The sequence below is a fragment of the Xiphias gladius genome, chromosome 8 (genome assembly GCF_016859285.1).
Source record: "Xiphias gladius isolate SHS-SW01 ecotype Sanya breed wild chromosome 8, ASM1685928v1, whole genome shotgun sequence".
NCBI lineage: Eukaryota > Metazoa > Chordata > Actinopteri > Istiophoriformes > Xiphiidae > Xiphias > Xiphias gladius.
Genome location: NC_053407.1, coordinates 8,311,857 through 8,333,356, shown reverse-complemented (window position 1 = coordinate 8,333,356; position 21,500 = coordinate 8,311,857). Strand labels below are relative to the sequence as shown.

Sequence of the window (21,500 nt, the reverse complement as noted above, 5' to 3'; positions counted from 1 at the left end):
AGCACAGTATTAGTTAAGCTCATACTCCTGCATGACCGCTTGTCCATTGACTGCTTTAGCCCTTTTCCTGGTTCACCAGTTCAAACAGAAATAAGCCTATTTGAGTAGACAGATACATGCACACACACGAAGACATACACTCACAATTGCTCACTCAAACACACACACACACTCAAACACACACACACACACACACACACACACACACACACACACACACACACACACACACACACACACAATCACTCCACCCCCAGCTGGCTGCCATGTCTGTACCCCACGCCTGCAGGCCAAGACCAACCCTCTATGGAAAAGCTTTTAATTTGATAACAGTGAGAGGAAAAAAGAAAGTGGAGCAGAGGGAGATCTACAATGGGGAGGGTGATTACTGGCGTTGGGTGGGAGTGATGGGGGTGTTGAGTAATGTCATTAGACTAAGGCTGGCTTTAAGGAATCTCAATCTCTGTTCTGGAGCCCAGAGACAGATCAATATGAAGACAGAGTGCGGGGTATGGCTGCTGGCAGCACTTCCCCTCTGCAACAGGAGCGGCTTGTCTGGAATTAAAAGAATTCTGAAAATCCTGAAAGGCCGGGCATCACTAATTTAGCTTGGACGTCTGTGTCAAGACTTACCAAAAACATTTCCCCCCACATGAATCTTTTGTTTGGATAAATTTGGAACAAATAAAAAGTACACACAGAACAATGGCCTTCCTTTAAAATAGCTGGCAAATGTATCCCATTGGTGTGCAATTACCCACCCTAAGTACAAATATGCATGCCTCGAACACACACCCTCATAGTAGCCTAATAATTAACTTGGAATGGAAAACTCCAAAAGGCTTTTCTTTGTGTGTCAGTCAAGGGGAACTGTACAGGAGTAAGAAAAAAGAGGTATACACTGAAAATACTGAGGTTCACGCTAAAAACAACCCAAAATCTCAAGTTGTACACATACTAGACACTTACTATTCCCAACCAACTGACAGCTGCTTCTATGAATGGCTCTGTTACTACATAAACTGATACTGCAACAAAACTTTGCATATCTTCAACCCCTTGCCATGCTGCGATGATGTTTCTATTGTTAACATGTTGTGTGTGTGCTTGACTACAGCTTTGGCTAAATATGTATGAGCACTCTGGGGAGGCCAAGAAGGCTTTAATTCCATGGTAGCCTTTTCCACAAACCCGGCATCTCCAGCACTGGCCAAACCCAACATGCACATAATAAGCTACAACACACTGCTCTATGCTTTGATAGACTGAGGAAACTAAAACAGTGTGTCAGAAATAGAGCTCATGTGCACTACTCTTGGCATAGCAGCAGGGACCCAATAAAGACTAAATGTCACCCACATTATACATAGCACAAAGGATGGGATGGGAAGGTTCAATCACTCATTGTAAGCTTCCACAGCAAATTAACATTTAGGTAAATACGTGACGCTGATGCTTAAACATAGAGCTTCTATACATACCTAAATCACTTTAAACACGTATTGCCTTCAGGATTAGCACTACTCCCATCAGTGTTTTACTCGCACAGGGCCATCTGTTGCACACTGCGACATAACTGTCAAAGCTGCCACAGTATCATAAATAATAAAAATTTAATTAAATGTGGAATGACACATGATGTTACATCCACTCTAGGATCAATCATACTTTGCACACGGCTTCTTTAAATTTGTTTGTTCCTGCGCCCAAGAAGAGACAAGAGAACTCGACAAAGCAATGAGTTAAGTTTGTAGGGTTTTTCCTAGGTAGATAATTTCACGATACATTTCAAACTCCTTAATAAAGATTTGACATATGTTGGTGAGAAATGCAGACTATCCCACAAAAAATGTAGCTTCAGCTGTGGGTGTAACACCATCTAATATTATGACATGCTTAGCTAACATTGGAAAGAATTACTGATACTCTGACATAATTCCACTTCAAATGTATAATTTTATCAAAATGTCTTAACGACAATGAATGCAACATTATACTGACCATGTGAATATCCTTTTCCCAGAACGAATGTCATTTTCCTGTTTGACTGTTCTTAATGTAATAAGTTTGCCATAGGGGATTTTTCCAGAGAACTGAGATGAAGAACCGCCAGTTCTGGACTAAATAAAAACCATCAGGCAAATAACTGGGAACACAACATGTAAAAAAGCTGTTTTTTCCCCATTTACTAGTGAGTACTATATGATCACTGTACATAATAATAACAAAACCCTACTATAAGAACCACCAAGGTACTCATCTTGCCTTACTTCCATCTAGATCCATTAGTTAGACTAATAGCTGGACACGTAACATCAGGAACGGCAACTGAAAAAGCGTTCCTCTCAAGTTCCCTGAAAAAAAAAAAAAAAAAAAAAAGAGAGCATTACTTGCTGGTAGGATCTCTTCCTGAAATGGGGCCTCATGGCAGGACATGAGTTCAGCTACTGAGAAACAAGGTGTCTTTACAGGAACATTCATGGATTATTGTAGAACAAGTAGAAAAACCGTCGGGGTTCAGTCAGCGATGCCCTTAAACATCCACTGAGGAACACAATCTGTTACTTAAAATGAATAATATTGAATGAAAGTACATAATGCAATTTTCTATTTAACAGAAATTGTGATATTCAAGAATTAGTTTCTGATGATGCAGCTTTTAGTTTTTGTAGCTAAATGTGATGATTCACTCAATCACTCAATCGATCGATGATTAAGTTGATTTTAGAGAAACTAGGACACTTTCTGGTCAATTCAACATGACACTAGCATAATTTTTTTTTTTTTAAGAGTTCAATTATATAATCAAATTTAGAATATTCATTCACAGCACTTACACTTACTTAATATTCCCCAATCAACCCAGTCAACCTAGGACAAAAGATGCCTTAAGGTATCTGATAGATATAGATATGAATATAAATTTTCAATTTTAAGACTCCAGTGGAGGTGTTAAGCTTGTTCGTACTTGGATGCAGTAAGCTGCAAACTTGTGCATGGACAGTGAAGGTACGCAGGTGTCTGTACATACTACAATGAAAAACTAAGAAAAAAGAAAATGGCGTTTGCGACTATTTAACAAGAATACAACCAAGGATGGGGACTGCAATACATACAGTACATGAAACAAGTGTCCAGTTTGTTGTTCTCGCACAGCTAGTGCGTACAGTCCATACGCAGTCCAACACAGCCAAACAAATGCGGCAAGCATGAAAAGGCCTTTATAGTATTTCTGCAACTTAAAAATACTGGGGAAGAAATTGTAGTATAGAGTCCCGGGTTTTTTTTGGACAGAGCTGAGGGCTGAGAGACATTACAAATAGAGGAAATAAGGCTGGGGAGGTCGTTCCAGCTGTTCCAGCTAGAAACACTACGGTCATGAACCTTCCAGCTGCATGGATACAGATGATACAGCAATGCATAGAGGACTGACAGACAGAAGGACAGATGGACATCAACAGGTTCATCTCCCTTTTTCCAGCTGTTTTCAGAGCAGGAGTGGCCCCAAGGCACAATGATTAACGCCTCAGTCAAATGCTACACAAACCAGATGGGAGAGACGGAAGAGAAGGGCAAAATCTTCTCTCCCCCTTTCTAACTAGTAGCATACACAGGAAGGCATGCACCCACACACATTCACACACCATGACTCTCCACATATGCTCAATTTTTTGTGCACACAAAACATTAAAATCATTTTTATAAACACCCTGCACACAGTCACCAGGTGCTCTGCAGTGGAAGTCTAATCATATAATGTAGCCTTTCCTTCAAAACATGAAAGCAGCAGCATAAAAACACAATTATAAAATAGGCAGGGTTTTACAACATTACTATCTTTGTGTGCCCAACCCATAAATCCAGACTAAAAGGCGGAAGGCTACTCTGGGCCTTATGGGAAAATAAGAAATGTCAATCATCACCTCTACAAAACAAAAAGCCTGAAAACAAAAGAAACTTGTAATCAAGACAAATCTTTCCATCCTTCGTTTTAATCATGTCCTATTAACCTTGGACAGGACACTCCATATCAAACTACCCAAACAAGTTCACAGACCCCTGTTTACCGTCAACTAGGGTGGATCAGCAAAATACGTTACTTGTAGTTGTGTGTATGCGTTTTCCTGTGTGCACAAGCGGGAACCTTTTCACACACATGTGAGCTGCAAGGATTGTCATAGGACCAATCCATCATGGCTGAGCCCATAAGTCTGCTGTACTAAAAATTTCTGACAAAACATTGGTCTGGCAGAAACAGGCATCAAAGCACTCGTACACATATTGACTCAAATCATGAGCTTGATCCTTTCACAAGAAATCGAGCATCTCACATATCAAAGGTCTCTCTCAAACACTCAATAGCATCCCTTTCAGCTTGCTACATGAAAGAGAACACTGTGGTGTCTTATAATATGCTGTTTACCCATTCACAGAGCCAAAACTTCAAAGAGGACTTAATCAAGTTGAAAACCTTTCCCTGTCCCCTTGGCTTGGTGTTTCCTGGTATTTTCAGTAAGAAATTATCAGGAGGTGGCAGGGTCATTTATAATTTGGCACACTAAACACCTTAACAGATTTGCTCTTTCTAGATCTGCCACTTTACACACTCTTTGGGGTTTCTCTGACTTGCAGAGAAAGTCAAAGAGGGTTGATATGTATTGCGAACATCTGGTCAAGTCCTTATCACCATGGGAAAATGTCCGAGGACAAGTTTGTGTTATTCCTGCTCCAAGGTCCGTACTTGTCTGGACTTTAACAGTGGTTTCGCAGTTTAACTATGTGAAACTGTCAAAGTAGTGCCCCTCATTAATGGGGAATTAGGGAAAAGTGATAGGCTCCTTTGCAGTCTGTCCTCCGCCTTTCGTGAAAGCTGGACCTGAGGCTGTTTTGCCTTCAATGCCACGCAGTCCCCTCCACACTTGAATGTGGGCAGAACTAAGTAAATTGAATTAGGCTAGCAGAGGGGGTGTGAGAGTGAAATAACACAAATAGACTCAGACTCGTGGGTTTTTTTCCCCCCTTGCCAACAAGGAAGGGATCACTGCTATGTTTGTTATGAGTAACTTGGTTATTGTCAAAAGCAGGATCTATGCTTGCATTCTGTGTCATAACCTGGTGCCTACATTACCCACAATGCAACTCAGCTGCATGTGTGTTATGATAGTAGCAGCTAATGAAGCCTCGAGCTGCTAGCCTCAAGTAGAGATTACGAGTGGGCTAAAGATGTCTGGTAAGATCACTTCTTTCTAATCCCACACCCCCACATTTTTTCTATTTTCAAACTTGTAGTCTTTAGACCCAGCCAAAACTGACTCAGGTGACGTCACTTGAGGCTATTTATCAGACTTCACTCAACTCCCTCTGGAGCCACAAAAGGCTTTCTATAACTTTGTTGCTAGACTTACTGACTTTTCAGACCCTTTTAGCGATTTTTTTCCAAAAAAGCACCTAGGGACAAATCTAGCGATTTTTTTAGACAAAACGTAGCTACATTCCGTAGAAGAGAGTTGCTAGTATTGCCCCCGCGAGCGCAAAGTTGGGCTTTCACTGCGAAGACACACCTCTCTCTGGCCTCACTCAATTGACCGCGCGACAGCTGACAGAGATGTGAATGAGCTTGTAACTTTCTCTCTGAGTGATTATTTTATATTAAGTGAATATAGCTGAAATCGCAACACAGCCATTGTGTTTAACTTATGTGTATGTTGATTTTGTCAGACATCGTGGTTACAATTTCATGCCAGACTGAAGCGAAGATAGGGAATATTCATGCCTTTAATCAGACCAGATATTAAAAGAAAACAGATAACCTAGATGCCTGAATTGAGTATGCTTTCACCCTCTCGCACCTGTTAACTTATTATAGTTAACAGTTAATATGTTAATATGTTGTTTGATATTTGAACAAATAATATAAATATTTCACATGCTTAATTAACTCAAGGTGAAACTCATTACCTAACTTTCAGTCATATCCCTCTAAAATCAAAATCCTTGTCATGACAGAAAAGAAAGCAGGCTGGTAAAATTCCCATTAACAACTGTGAGAATGCAGTCATAATGCCAAAATTACTGAAGCTGAATGATAACAATGTCACAGAGGTGACATTCCTTGGTGGTAGGCTAGCTGTCATCTTTTCTTCTAGCTTTGGCCCATTAGGGGAACCTCTAAGTGGTCTTTCTCTTTAGCCCAGCTGGCTGCAAAGCACTATTACAGGGAAGCTGTTTGGACTTTGACCCCGCAGCCTGCAGAGGACTGGGAAAAACTTTTGCGCTCCTCTGCTTCCTGTTAATAAGAGATCCAGGAACCAGACAGGTTGCTTAATATTCAGTCCTTTTCCCTGGCGTTTGTGAGTAATGGTAGTCTAATAATGTGCATTCTAGCATTTGCTAGATTTTCTAGGAACAGGTGTTGTGTTGCTTTTGATTGGTGGCTGTTGTCCTCCAGAGAAAAACATCCAGACTGAAAAAAAAAAACCAAAAAAAAGAAAAACAATAACTTTTCCCCCATTAACTTTCTTTTGCCATTACCATTTCTCTCCCCCTCCTCCTGTTACAACAAATGAGCTCACTGTTTTTACAATGATTAGCGCTTGAGGGACACATTCACTTCAGCAGTAAATTGTGTATGGCCCCAGTGGTTTGAATGTTTGCCTAAAGATAACAACAAAATACACCACATAGATCTGAGAAATGAACTCCTGCTAAATCGGAATTCACGCAGAGACAAAGGAAATAGAGGCTGCCAGCATGGATCCTGTCAATATAAACCCAACAGCTCAAATTATATAAAACCCCAAGGTAACTGGTCCAACTTGAGTGCAGACAAGGTTTCATCTAATTTCCGGCCGACAGAAAATCTAAAGAGTATATTTTTATAATGCATAAAATTGAGGCACAGCAATAACTAGAACAAATCTTAGATGACATAGTTCAGGCCATGAAAGCACACTACTTGACTAATCTGGTTAAACTGGGATATGAAAGTTAAAACCTGAAAGCAATGTAAAGAAACAGGTTTGTCATTAGAGCTTTCCCACTGAAGTGAGTGTCTGCTGCACTTCTCCGATGTGAGAGACAACCATTGTACTGATCACACACCTGCGATTGCTCATGGCTACACGTGATACCAGAGCCACAGCAGCACACAATGCTTTGAAGAGGACACAGAGCTTAAGCAGAAGAAAACCCCTCAAAAACCCTTCAAGCAAAAGCTTTTCAGGCCCTCCCCATTAGGAAGAGTTACCTAAAACTCACACCCACCACATAATCCACCAGCTGTCTTCAAAAACATATGCAGGAGCCGAGGGTAATTCATTGAGAATCCAGGTACACACAGAAAGCATAGAGAGCACTCCAAGCTGGATGTAAACAGTCTACGACTGATTAAAACTGTAAAGCCTTCAGTCTGCCTAAGTAGCTTGGTGTCCTCGACGGTGGGTGATTATCCTGCGCTTGGCTAGGGGGTATATTACACTGTCAGAAAGCAGTTAGAGAACAGCCAGCTGGTCTAGCCACAGCATCCTGGGTGAAGAAGCATTTCTATCACTGTGGAGCAGATGAGTTCTGCAGAGAGCAGCGCAAATCCCTCCTGGGGCAACACATAGAAAGTAGTTAGTGGTAGAAATGTGGCTGCTCTGAGATCAGCCTTGCTATTTTGATCACATGGAAGCCAGATTTACATATACCAACAGAGGACATGATTTGATTTTTTACAATTGTGAAAGGAAACAATTAAGTTTTGGGTTGTTAATAAGTGAACTAAATACTGAGAAGAGAAGCGAAGAGAAGAGAAGGGAAGCCGGGGCCAAGAGGGTTAAGAGAAGAGTCTATTTTCCAGGGTAGAATGAATAACACACTTGAGTGTTCCATGGAGAGTGGAAAGAAGTCTTTGTGTAATGGCAGAGTCACGGTCATGGTGACAATTAAAGTCCCTCTCTCATGGGTTAGAGCTGTTTAACCTTCTGATCCTCTTCCTTCTAAATGTGGTTTTGAGCCTTTAAGGTTCTAATAAAAAAGCCAAAAAACAGATTCACAAAAAAAAAAAAACAAGCATAGAAACTTTTAGCTCCTACTGCATCTTACTTAGGAAGTTTACTGAGTTGGAAAATGTATTCCTGACATTGTATTCTGAAATGAAAGGAGGCTTTAAAAACAAGAGAAGAATGAAAGCAAAAGGATCCATAATGCACAAAATGTCCCCATTTGACCGCAGTAAAAACAAAGTCACTAAAGCAATGTGGTTTCATCTTTTTGAGAATTTCATTTCATATTTTAAATGGGAGCAAGTCAAAGTATCCCAGTCCAATGAGGGGTTTCTTTCAAATGTTTCACGAAAATTAGATAATACTCAGCAACATTACACGCTTTGATTTATAGACAGTACCATAGTATTAGTAAAGCCTATTTTGACAAGGAATAATTCAATGTTTTGAAATGTGCCAGTCGCTGTTCTGTTACCGTAATCAGCTGGTATATCTAAAAATACATTTCTGGTACTTGTTTCCAGTGATTATTACAACGAGCAGAGGCTCAGTTAGTGAGTAACAAGGATGTTAGTTCCTGACAAGAAGACTATGGCAATTATGTCAATGAATCATTCATCATCTTGAACTATTGCTTAAGTGCTCTTGAGAAATCCCATTTGTTCTAGTAGGACTTACACTTCCAAACTGGGAGTCTTGTGTAGAAACGTTAAGGCTCACAACTAAGAACATTGTCTCTTTAAGCTTTTCCTAAATTCAGCACAGTAAACCAAGTCTTAGATGAAAAGTACATTATGCTGTTCTTTTGCCAACAACTGGGTTCACAGCTGCATCAGCATATCTGAGCTCCGCCGGCACCCAGACTACTGAAACCTACAAGATATCTGACCAGCGCATGAAAACAATACGAATCAATGTTATCACTCGAAGTGCTCCCGCAGCCAGTGCCACCGCCAGCTGAGAAAGTTTGTTAGCAACTTTCCAAACAGGGTGTCCCGAAGCGCCTCCTCCCCCAATTATCCATGTGTCAAAACAGCGGGGTCCTCTCCCAACACAGCGCCAAATGTTTACAGCGAACGTGACGAGGGCTTTTGTGTGGACGTTAAAAGGTTATACATGTCGGAAAGCCCGTAAAGTTCCTGCCACCATGGCACTTGGCACCACATCAGTGAACGGGGAGCCTGATGTCGGAGCTGCAGTCAACGACGCAGAGTGGAAAAACGTCCAGAAAGCACCAGGCTGCTGAACCCTGGCAAACCACACACCTTTCAGCCGCAGGCTCCAACCAAACACAGTCACAACACTTCCATTTTCGGCTCAGCTATATCACGGTCTCTGGCGTAGTATGAAATAGACACAGAACCAGCGACACACGCCGACGTTAGGCTCCAATTTTAAACCTGTTGTCCGCCGTTTCGACACGGTCAGCCGTTGGGAGGCAGCCACATACAATGAATAAGTTCTAACCCACACGGCGTCCGTTAAGTTACAAGGTACCACGTTAGATTTGTATCAAATAAACCAGGCTAAATAAGTGCGCTACCTATGTTGTGAAGATATCATTCCAATGAAGGACTCTCTTAAGTGCAAACTTCACCTTAATTTAACTGCAGCTCCGGGAAATCCATGCAGCAACTTGCTCGATCCCAACGTACCGCTGTCGCTCAACTTGTGGAGAGCCAACTACCCAGCTGTGACAACTGCTGTTAAGCTAGTTGCAATGTCAGCTACAACGTCCGGTCTCAACTTTCGCAATAAATGTACCAAAAGGCGGGCCGCTGTGGCCACATTTCGATGAGGAGCAAATGAATAACTCCATATGTAACAACAAAACCTCCACACAATATGAATAAATAGTTTAAGAGTTCATGGGAAATGACACTCCGATACAAATTATAACCGTGTGCAGTGTTCTTTTTAAAGTATTTTGCGAGGGTTGAGTGACACACAAGCTTTTATTTCTTTAAACAGAAACAGCAAGTTTTGGTAGCAATATGTGTGACGTGAAAGGAAAAGCCTATAAACAAACAAATAAATAAATAAACAACATGTACACAAATAAATGTTTTCATGTCGTCATGTTTTTTTAGTTTTCAGCTATTATCATTTAACAACCATTTTATTTATTTATTTTGCTATTTTTACTTACAGCTGCATTTTTCTTTTTCAATTGTCATTTTTGCTACTTCTTCTATTCCTCCTTATACTTCTACCTTTACACCTTCATGATAAATGATAAATACGTTTGTGTTCTTAGCTGTCACACCAATTTTTTTTTCCCCCAGGAAATGCACTTTTTAGTTTAGTTTGCTCATTAAAAGGTCATGACTGCATGAAGCAGAAATAGCCGGTCATCTTCTGACCATTAGTCTTCACACAATTAAATAATAGGCATTTCTACATAGCCATGTAGAAAACATGCTGTAATGTAAAAACTACCATTTAATAGCTGTTCCACAATGTATAAATTAGCCTCTAATAGTTGTTTATTGAATATGTAAGTTATAGCTACAGTGTGCCAGATGGGGAGACAGATCAGAACCCAAACCTGTTGAAATTTTATAAAATCTTAGGATATTCCTTCATGTTTCAAAAGGCTGGGCCTTTTTACTTGGCTAGCCAAGTCAATTCATTTTTTCAATTATTGTTTTGGCATTTTGTGTTTATTTCATAACTGACAGTCTAGAGAGAGAGAGGAACCAAGGGCAGAAGGAGACAGTTATGACATGCAACAAAGGCCCCTCAGTCAGGAATTGAACCATGGATGTTGTGGTTATGTGGTATGCACCGTAACCATTCAGCCACCAGACACCCCCAGCCAAGTAATATTCATGATATCATCATCATGATATTTTTTTCTTATTCTTCCTTTAATTCCTGTGTATAACCAGACAGCTGGCCAGTCCATGCTGGCAGCCCTTTCCTCAAACTTGTAATTCCCACGCAAGCTAAATTAGGTGAGGAAATCAATTATCACTGAATAATTCAGCTCTTTAAGGGTAAAAGTATGCAGAGAAAACTTTCCTTCTTCCCAAGGAGGGACACAATTTCCACTTGCAACTGTCTATTTTTGTGTTGTGAGAAAGATAGAAAGATTAAACACTATGTATATTGTGTCTTCCTTCCCAAATCACTAAGGTATTCCTCAGTTGGCCCATATAGATCAATTAAATGAATGTGAGCTAACGTCTCTCTTAATTCCAATTAAATAATAGATTTTCCACTTGAACTGGCTAGAAACAATATTACCTTTAGGAACTAATAATTTATGGGCTATTAAATGCTGTAAACTACTGTTCCCTGATCATGTTTCTGAATCTGTGAGTGGTATTTGTTTACATGTAACTAAGCGTGCTGTAAGCCCTCAGAAAAACTTTGAGATGAATTCATATTTTTCATGTCCATTTTGAAAGTTGTTGCTCTGGTCATTTTCAAGCATACAGCACTGAGAGAGGGAGAGGTGAACTATCATGCTGAATTGGCACCCTGCACTCTCTGCCCAAGGAAACCCAACACTGCAGGCCAGTGAGACCAATCCTAAGAATGCCAAACACTCAGCAATACATATCCTTACAATTTTGTGGGTTCTCAGCATGGCAGCGTGATATAAACAGTTGCAGGTTTCAACATGAAGCTATTAAGAAACCTCATAACTCCCTCAGAGCCGCTGGCCATCATATTTATCTTGAAAGTAGAGTAGTCAACTTGCATTGATTAATACACTCTCAATTCTTTTAATCAGCCTAATACCACCAATGAACGTGGCTGTGGCAAACATTCTTACAAGCTGAAATGATTTCAGTTTGTCTGAAATGGTTTATAGGCCACCATTGGATGTGCAGGAATGTCATTTTAATGAATGACATGGATTATTAACTTCAGAGAGATTATCTTCCTTTAGATAATCCATCAACAGTAAATAAAATGCTAAACCAGATGCCACTCGACGTACATCACTGTTGGCAAAGGCATGAAGAAATCATCCAAAATGTGAAACGCTGTCATGAGCTTATGATGGCTTTCATGAAGAATGTACATCCAATCAGTGTGGTGAGTGTGTTTCTTTTTAATAAACATTAAATGTAAACAGTGAATATACAGAATACACATCTTCGTAGGTTCAAGTGTTTGACATATTTGACAAATATTTACCAGTGGAGATACAACTACTGAGGCTGTACTTGCTCATGATGAATGCTCTCTAAAATGGCTTGAGATGAATTTCAACAGGCAGCAGAACCTCATCAAAACTTTCTCTCTTTTAATAAGTGTGTAAGCCTCTGTGTAGTCACCCTTTTCATATCATTGTCTTTAGTTTGTCTTTAGGAACAGTGCCATCTGCTGTTAGCAGAGGCGGAGGGGAGGGACCACACACGTGCACACACACCCACACAAAGACTGATCCCTGCTATAACTTACTGCAATGCAGTATAAAAACACCTGCACATAGCTCATTTCAGCAGCAATGCCATTTGTCTTAGGACTAGTAGAGCCAAGTACATGTCACTTCTCTCCAGAAGACCCAACCCTCAAATATGAAGCCAATCACCCATGGGATTAGACTGCTAAATCTCATACGATGGCTGAACTGTGTGGTCATCCGTTGTGGCTAATTCATTAACATTAAACAGATGAAATATGATGTCCACAAGGACTTAAAAATGTCACATTTAGCATGGTTGCAAACCCTGTTATTGAGAAATGTTAATCAGGTCAATTTGCCAGTGCCTATTCCTTCCAACTTCATCACTTTAGTAAACAATACTTGTCTTCACATTCACATAATCCGCTTGGTTGGTGACATTTTCACTGGGTACCAGCTCACTGAAACAACTTCACCAACATAACACTAGCTGCTCCATTTTGCTGTATCCCGAACATGAGGAAAGTTACAGAGTGCAGCTTTAAACTGCGGCTGATTTCATGACGTCATAAAACTCTGCCACCAGAACCACACCCTGCAAGCTTGAAATAATTGCAGCAGCTGCTTTGTGTGTGAGCCACTGATTCCAGTCTTCTTTCAGTAAGAAGTACTCATAATGTGTGTAGCTTTGAAAGGTGCAAAAATAACAAGGCTTTTCATTTACCTAAAAAATGTCCCTTGTCATTTAAAATCATTTTTGCTACTCTACAGTAAATGCTAAATGCCATCATAACATGTTGACATCTTCACCCATCTGTTGTAATTTTAAAAAGTGAATGGGGGTTATGTGCTATTTCACAAACTTTCCGCTTCAGTTCATATTCAGTTCCTGAAAAAAAAACAAGAAATATAACTGGTCAGTGCTGTTAAAATGAGTGTCTCTCTCGTGGTCTGAATGCCACGTGGTTGCAATGTGGTGCATCTCTATCCATCAGTGCTTTGAGGTGAGAGTTAGGGTGGAGGAGACACGGAAGATCTGAGGCAGCATGTTGCTCAACTGGTAGAACATCTCCTCTGAGATACTCTGTCAACACACGGAGAAACACAAAGAGACAGGCAGGATTAGTCAGCAACAGGGGACTGAGATTTCTGCAGCTACAGTGTGTAAAAAAAAAACCTTCTGTGAACACAATTTCACCCACACACTGAGACGATGGAAGAGAACCATTTAAACCTTTTTTTTTCATGTGTCCATGAAAACAACAATACATCTGGACTGTTTATGTTCAGCAAAGTGTTAGCAGCCCCTGCAGTGCCCTTTAGTTTGACATCACAAGGTCTTTTTCTCCTGAGGGAACAGTAGTCAAGATGCTGTAATGATGTCAGCAGCTGTGAATTTGACGGGGGAACATACCCTGTCAGTCTAAGCATCACCACCCGTCAAATAAAAATGTTAAAGTATTAATCTTTAAGCAGAAACAAAGTTGCACACGCATCATTCAACCGCACGCAAGCCCATGGCATATATTTAGCCACTGTTTCTCTTTGAGGTGTAGAAAACAACGTTGTTTCAGTAGGTGCTATTTCGAATGGAGTTTGAGCATTTAGCTGACAGGAAGCAAGTACCTGTCAGAGTCCTTTGATGTCACTGATTTTATCATCTTTACCTGTCAACATGAGATCATGCTATAGGCTTTGCTGCCTTCCTGACAAACCACAAACGCTATAGGTATACAACATCCAGCTAAGCCCAAAATAAAATAACAGACATGTACCATCCAAACATCCTTGTTTCAAACTTGAACCTGAATATTTCTCCTATTTATCTTGTAAAGCAACTTCACCTTATTTACATTATATACCGAATTAAGACACAAATTTAGACCGGATTTCCAAGTAAATTCAAGATCAGATCCCATCGCTTATCACACATTTATATAGAGTCCCTGAGCTTTCTTTTACCACAGCACTGTAAACACTGGTCATGAGAAGCTATAACTCTATAATCTATGATTCATCACATGCTTTTCAAGCAGTCTTTCTTCTCTGCCTGCATTCAAAGGTATGTACTGCAAGACCAGGTGTGCTTTTTGTGATGTTGTGTACGTGTGAGGCCTTAGATGTACATTTCTGTTGAATTTAACATAAAGGGTTTGCTGGCAGGCAATTACTCAGAAAATGATTGTATGTCACCTTAGCAATAAGATGTGAAATTATAATAAATAAAGGTAGTACATCTGCTCTCACCTTTGGCACTAGAAACTGAACCGTGCGTGATATACCTCCGTCCCAAGATGCCATCTCCATCATGAAGCCTGCAAATGAAACAGCCTGAAAGTAACTGATATTTAAAAAAATCTTCCATTGTTAAATATCAATTTGTAATGTTCAGTGCATCTTAGGAATTATTTTGTAATGTATTGTTCTGTAACTACGTTATTTTCTGTACCCGCTTTCCTAAAATTGCCTTGTCTACTTTGGTTTGAGATTTTCAACAATTTCTAGACTGAGACAACTGTCCAGAAACTGTACAGTATATTTACTCCAAGAGAACTGACCGAGGGCTAAGGGAGTGGCACAGTAAAAGCACATTACATTTTTCATCTGCACTGCATTATGATATATTTACAGTACTATGAGTGGATACACTGACATATCTGCCTCTTTAAAGAAAGATTTCAGCTCGAAAAAGAATCTGTTGCTCTTTGACTCCGAGGAAATGTACATAAGTCCTGGTGTGTCCAATACATGTTTCAGATAGCTGAATGGTTTGAGTTTGATCGATTCCTGCTTTCCACCGTCAGCTGGAAATACTGCATCTCATCAAAGGTGATGTTGTTTATGTCTGGGCAGTTGTGTATGAAAGTAGTAAGAATAAACACATAAACAGCTGAATGGGCACAATGCAAGTTGTAATGTATACTGCCATTTTAACAGTCTGAATGTGTGCATAGGTCTACAAATGACTAACTTGAATTAATTTCAGACTTTCAAGTTACCTTTGACACATTTGAATACCAGCTCGGCTCGCTTAAGACACCACGGTATGGTCATCTCCTGCAGAGATATGAGAAGAGAAATGAAAACACTGAATCATTTTGTTTGCTGTTCTGAAAAAAATGTGTAGCAAAACTGGAGTATAAACATGATAACACATGTCAGTCTGTTGGCGCAAAGACTGATACTAGGAATTGAGCAAGGAAATAAAATTTCATTAAAAGGACAAGAGGTTAAATTTTATAAAACATGGTTACCTTTTATAGACAACTTTAATCAGGAAAGGAAATAAGGTACTGTTATTATTACTTCTATTTTTTTTCTTTATTTATCTACCTCTTTTTAATCTGTTTTTTTCATATTGGTTTACCACAGGTGCTTGTTAAATTTTTTTGACATCCCCATTCCCCCTTATATATTTATCTTTTTAAATGAGTTTATAGGTTTTAAAACCTCTCCTCTGTTAGGTATAATTGTATTATAATTGCATTCAACACAAGTATGAGTTGAATGCAATTATAATGCAATTAAACAATTATGTTTAAAATAAAAAAGGTAGAGCAATTTGTGTTGGTGGTGTTGGTGATGAGTCATATTAACAGCTAAAATTGTGATTCATGAAATAAAATACATACTTAAACACTGCTTTCATATGGACTATCTCACACTGTAGAGTCTGACTCTTACACAGGTATGTAAATTAGATATGGTATGTATTACATATTAGTTGCGTCAAACACAAAGCGTCTTGTCAGGTGACCATATCGAGACTCAAAAAGTTTAACAGATTAGAATTGGCATGTTTTCACTACTTGCGTTTGTCACTTCTCATCTCCCTCCAGTTTTAAGTGTGTTTGGCTCCTGGCTGTTGGAAGTGATATCAGAAGGTATTCATCTCTGCAGCCCACCTTTGCTCACAGTGAAGAGTGTTAGATAGGCAGAGCCTCTTCAACACACACACACACGCCACACACACACGGCCTTTCCCCTACTGCGAAATAAGTGTGCTCCCATCCTATGTCAACAGACTGGATCCATGAACCTGAGGCAGGGGTGTCAGCGAGGTTCATGTTTAGGCCCATGTCAACCGCGTCTCCCGCTAACCGGTTTGCCCAAACCGCACTGGTTGGAGCAATGGGTCTTTGAGGCATTAGACACAAGGTAGTACATTCCAGAGTGCTTCATTATGACTGAAGTTAGTAACAATTTTGAGTTAAGTTAGTTAAATTACTAATGTTATAACTAGGTTTACTAAGTGCAGCTGTGGTCTTTGTCAAGCAATTGAGGCAAGAAAAGGCATTTCATACAACCTGAAAAATGAACAATACAGTTGTCGAATTGTGTAGGAGTCACTGTCCACAAACTGCACTGAAATTGTTTTCAGTTTCCTCTGCAATTCTGCTCTAATTTTCCCTCAAACTCCAAATGCTCTCAGAGAAAAAAAAACATCTAAAAATAAGAGTAGGAGGCACAGCCCTGTTGTATTTTGATTGCAGTCTGTAGTTTTTCTAGACAAACTATGCAAGTTGTTTTAATGCCAAAACGCAAGAATGGGCTTGTACAAACAGGCAAACATCTCTACTAAATGGAAAACAAGGCAGAAATGAAGATGACAGATGGAAAGTTTTGATGTGAAACCTGAAGCTATCAATTAAAGATCCTCTGGTTCCTGAGGCTTCAAAAGTTAGAAGACTTTGGTTATGTAAACAAAGACTCTTGATTAGACATGAGAAGAAAAATTGCACCGGGCATGTTGTGGCATGAGTGCACTCCAGACAGAGGCTTGCTGAAAGTTTACTTTCCAACTTTCTCAGTTTATAATGATAGGGATTCTCAGTTTATAATGATTTAATTTTTACTTGGTTTAAGAACTAAGAAGTTGCTGCCATTCAGGTTGAAAAAAATCCCAAATACATTCATTTTCAACAGACCAAATAAAATAAGATTTTCCAATTTCCAGGTATAAAGGAAAAATCCACCTTATATTGACTGGATATTGCCCCAAACCCTGCTTATTTCGACCTCAGTTCATCACTCTGAGGTACACTGTGAGGTACTAAGTAAAAGGAAAAGTTTATGAGTCCCTGTTTTGCCCCCCTGGTTTGAAACCTGGGGAGTGTTAACTTGTACGCTGAATTCACAGTCAGGGCCTGACAAGCCAGGCCGCAGCTGAGGATGCAGCACATAAACAAGCAGAGGCAGAGGGAAAAGGAAGACACTTTCACTGTACCATCAATTAGGACCATGGAAATTTGTGTGGTCAGCAAGTATTCTTCACACAAACTGTCACAAACAATTACAAACTACTTAGGCTTAACACAGAAGTACAAGTCTGAGAAAATATGCTAATAGGGTTAAGTAGATAGAAGAATATGCTAATAGGGTTAATGATGAAGGTTCAAGAACTGATCTTCCCTGCTGAGGTGTCCTTGAGCAACAATGAATCCATAACAGCTCCTTGGGTGATGTTCTGTAGCCGAGTCTGGCCACTAAACTCCCACAGGCATGCAGTATTGCGAAATGGGAAGGAATAGTTTACCCCACAATGAAATTTCACTCATTTATTTTTTAAATATTCTTTTTGGAAATTTTCACCTTTATTGGATAGCTGATAGTATACATACTGACGGGAAACATGGGAAAAGAAGAGGGGAATATGCAACAAATGTCCCAGTGTGTACGTATCACCTACTAAGCCAGTGGTTCCCAACCTTTTTTGTCCAATTTACCCCTACACCTCTAATGAACTAATTTACCACTTCATCAACACCACCCAGCATGTTCCAAATGTGTTTAAAATTGATTTTTAAAACTGGATATTATTTAACTGTATATCATCTTAAAGCTTATACAGTGGTGGATGTTACAATACTTTTTTGATTCAATAGCTAAATTACTATTAACTAATGATTTCAACCATTTATCTATTACTTTTGGCTAACTATTTTAACCATTACCTTTAGCAATCTATTTCAACTGTTTATCCATTGTTTTTATCTATTTCAACCATTTATTCATTACTTTTATAGCTTTTTTGCCATTTATCCATGACCTGTATCTAAATTTCATTCAGCTGTTTATTTTAACTATTTACCCATTTCTTCTAGCTAACTATATAGATATCTGCTTGCTTGCTAACTAATTTTCATGTACTCTGAATCACAATAAATAGTGTTCAGGCATTATTGCTGGCTAAATATGTGGATATACGATATTTTATAAAATCTTACTTTCTATTTTACTTTCTATTGCAAGTACCCCTGGTTGGGAATCACTACACTAAGCAACCAGGATGCCCCAAATTTCTGTCATTTTCTACTTACCTAAGTTAAAATTCCACTGAAACTCATATGAACACCAAATACAGAGCTATTTGGCAGTCATGGTTACACTGCAACCCTATCCAAATCTGTTCAAGTCAAGTGTTTGAAGGCCAAACAACTGCTCTGGCCAACTCAAACATTTATCTTTTGTAAAGGTAATTTTTCTATGTTCTGTATTCTCACCTTGATAATGCATCATTAGGGGAAATCATTTGAAAATTTTACACAGTTTTTGGAGCTGTACAAAGACGGCTTGTTAATTTTTAGTTTGGGAGTTTGTTTGGGATAAGGCTAAATTAGGACTATGGGGGCTAACTCCCTACATCTTTTTTTATCCTACAAACCTTTTGGTTAGCACAGGTGTAGCTGCAAATCACAGCTTCATCGATGCGTATACTGTAAGCGCTCGCAGTACTCCCAGCTATTCTTACCTCTGACATGTCATGGACCAGCAGCAGAGGGACAGTGACAGTGGTGATGTCATGTGTACAGCAGACCTTCAGGATGTTTCTCAAGCCCATTATGGCTGGGTCTCGTGCCGTGATGTTCCCTGACCGGACATTGTCGTCCGTGCACAGGTGGAAGACAACATGGACCTCTGACAGGTTGGAGTGCCGCGAGATATAGAACTCACCTTGAGGAAAAGAAGAAGATGGTAAATTAAAAGATGAACAGAAAAAATGATACACAACTAGTTCAGTCTAAAAATGACACTACTGAATGATGTGGGATCAATAAATCAGTGATTTGTGCTCTCTTAATTTGTGCATGTGAATGATATATTCATTACCATTACCTGGTAAGATGTTAGAGGGATTTCTTTCAACATTTTTGCTCTTATCATCACCTCCATTCCTTGAAATCTCTGTAAAGAAATAACATTAAAATTAAAAAAATTACAACCACGATCAGTATGCAAAACAAGTGATGAAATTATTTAATAAGGATGCTTAATGGCAATGGCACCTGAACTTTCCTTTGAAAGGCTTTTAAAATAGCAAGACTGTTTCTATATACAGCTCTTCTCTTGTAACTGCTATGCTGTGCTATGCTGTGATAAGGATCTGGACACAGTTTTTCGTCACCATATTAGCCATGATGTAAAGTTTCTTCTTTTTCCTGACCGTTTAATCCCCTTGTCATACTGCTGGCATGTCACTGATATTCTCCAACTCTATAAAAAGCCTTGCAGTGCAGAGTTATTGTACTGCAACACTGTTGTAGTCATGTGTATAGTTACACTTCCCTTCAGTTCATTCATTTGAATTGAGCTTGAATTTTCAGGCTCCAAGTGAGAATAATCTGTATAATAAGAGAAAAAAAACAACAACAGACAAACAACTCCAAAATGGTGCAACCACTTGTATCATGTAACTTTGTGTCACTTTATTATGGCTAAACAAGGCCATGAATAACAATGTTAGTTGAGCATTTTATAATGCACAGCTGGCTAAAAAAAGGATCGTGGCCTCCTAGAATAATCAGATCAATTCAGTGGTGTCTGTCCAGGTCATTAGATACACTTTTAATTTTCTGGTGAAATGTATATCCAGGATGAGAGTGGTATGTCCCTCAGCCTCAAAAAACTTGTCTTTCTCTTTGCTAATCCTCCTCGAATGTTCTGTGTACATTACAGCTGTGGCTGCAATGAGAAAGGTAGGCTAGAAGTCTAACCAGGCTGGTCTTTCTGCTTGCTGCTCCGCTGGGCTCTGGCATAGAGCACAACCTGCTGCACTTCCTCCAGCTGCTCCTCAAGACAGGGAAAGTGGAAGTCTGTACACTCCTTCGCCACAGTTGCAAAGTCTAGAAGTCAGCACAAAAGAGGCCAGTCATGAAATGATGCACTTCTGGAACCAAATGACTATCCCCACTGGTTAAAATCTATCCAGAGCTTATCTCTGTGACTCCATCTCCACACTCCCACTTTTAAAAAGATCAATGCATACTTAAAGGTGAATGGAGTGCCTAGTCTTTAAACAAAACATTTCAAGAGGGGTGAATGAATAGCGTTATTCTCCCAGTAAAGGTGACAGAAAAACCAGAGTGACTCACGAGTAGGACCGAAATAAAAATTCACTGTCGCCAAAATATAACAAGACTGCACTGCAGGCATCATTGTGAAATGTGTAAAAATGATGATCACCTAACAGGAGACTGAAAAAATAAAGTCTTATCTTTCCACAGAACACTATCAATTCCTCAAGTGCAAAGAAAACACATCCATAAAGATCAGCAAAACATTACATTATATTACAGTATATTCAACATGTCCATTGACCTCTCTTGATGCCACTGTAGGAGTTGACCCTGTTGTCAACCAACAGCACCAGACCACAGAGTGAGGAGGAATACAGTGAAAGAGCCGTCTGTAGCCGCCGCAGCTTTGTACCGCTGCTGCCGTGCCGCCGGTGTTTACAGAAATCCAGCACATCCGCCCGGACCAGCCGCAGGTTGTGCATCGTCTTTAGTTGTGCTCCTGGTCAAAAGAATTGCAAATACACAAGGATACCTATGTGTGTAACAGGAAAATCCATCACATCTATACTGCATTAAAAAAATTACAGACTTATAGTATCCCAAATATGGGAACTTGCATGTAAGCCATCACAAAATGCTAGCAAATAATAGAATGTAAGAGGTCAATCACCTAAGTGTATGGTGAAGCTCTCCTCAAGCTGAGGCTGCTCCTCAAACATCCTAGACCCAGAATCTGCGAGCTCTGACAGCTGGTTGGGCTGCACCATAATCTCCTCACTACAAATCAAACAGGCAAAAAATCCAATCAGTAGAGATAGCTATCAAATAGAGCATAAACAACACAGATTTTATAGG

The 21,500-nt window shown here is 39.6% G+C and overlaps 2 protein-coding genes across 2 annotated transcripts in view; both read right to left on the bottom strand.

The window, feature by feature from the left end:
• Positions 1 to 9,701, bottom strand: part of LOC120792771 (solute carrier family 45 member 3) — a 28,097-nt gene extending 18,396 nt beyond the window's left edge. The window contains exon 1 of the mRNA XM_040132097.1: positions 9,583 to 9,701. The gene's annotated coding sequence lies outside the window, so the exon portion shown is untranslated. The remainder of the gene's footprint in view (positions 1 to 9,582) is intronic.
• Positions 9,702 to 12,044: 2,343 nt separating this feature from the next.
• Positions 12,045 to 21,500, bottom strand: part of c8h12orf4 (chromosome 8 C12orf4 homolog) — a 17,747-nt gene continuing 8,291 nt past the window's right edge. The window contains exons 7-14 of the mRNA XM_040134171.1: positions 21,316 to 21,422; positions 20,947 to 21,144; positions 20,343 to 20,471; positions 19,465 to 19,533; positions 19,100 to 19,302; positions 15,348 to 15,405; positions 14,596 to 14,663; positions 12,045 to 13,432 (exon numbers count right to left, since the gene is read on the bottom strand). Coding sequence (XP_039990105.1) covers positions 13,340 to 13,432; positions 14,596 to 14,663; positions 15,348 to 15,405; positions 19,100 to 19,302; positions 19,465 to 19,533; positions 20,343 to 20,471; positions 20,947 to 21,144; positions 21,316 to 21,422 — 925 coding nt within the window. The 3' untranslated portion in view covers positions 12,045 to 13,339. The remainder of the gene's footprint in view (positions 13,433 to 14,595; positions 14,664 to 15,347; positions 15,406 to 19,099; positions 19,303 to 19,464; positions 19,534 to 20,342; positions 20,472 to 20,946; positions 21,145 to 21,315; positions 21,423 to 21,500) is intronic.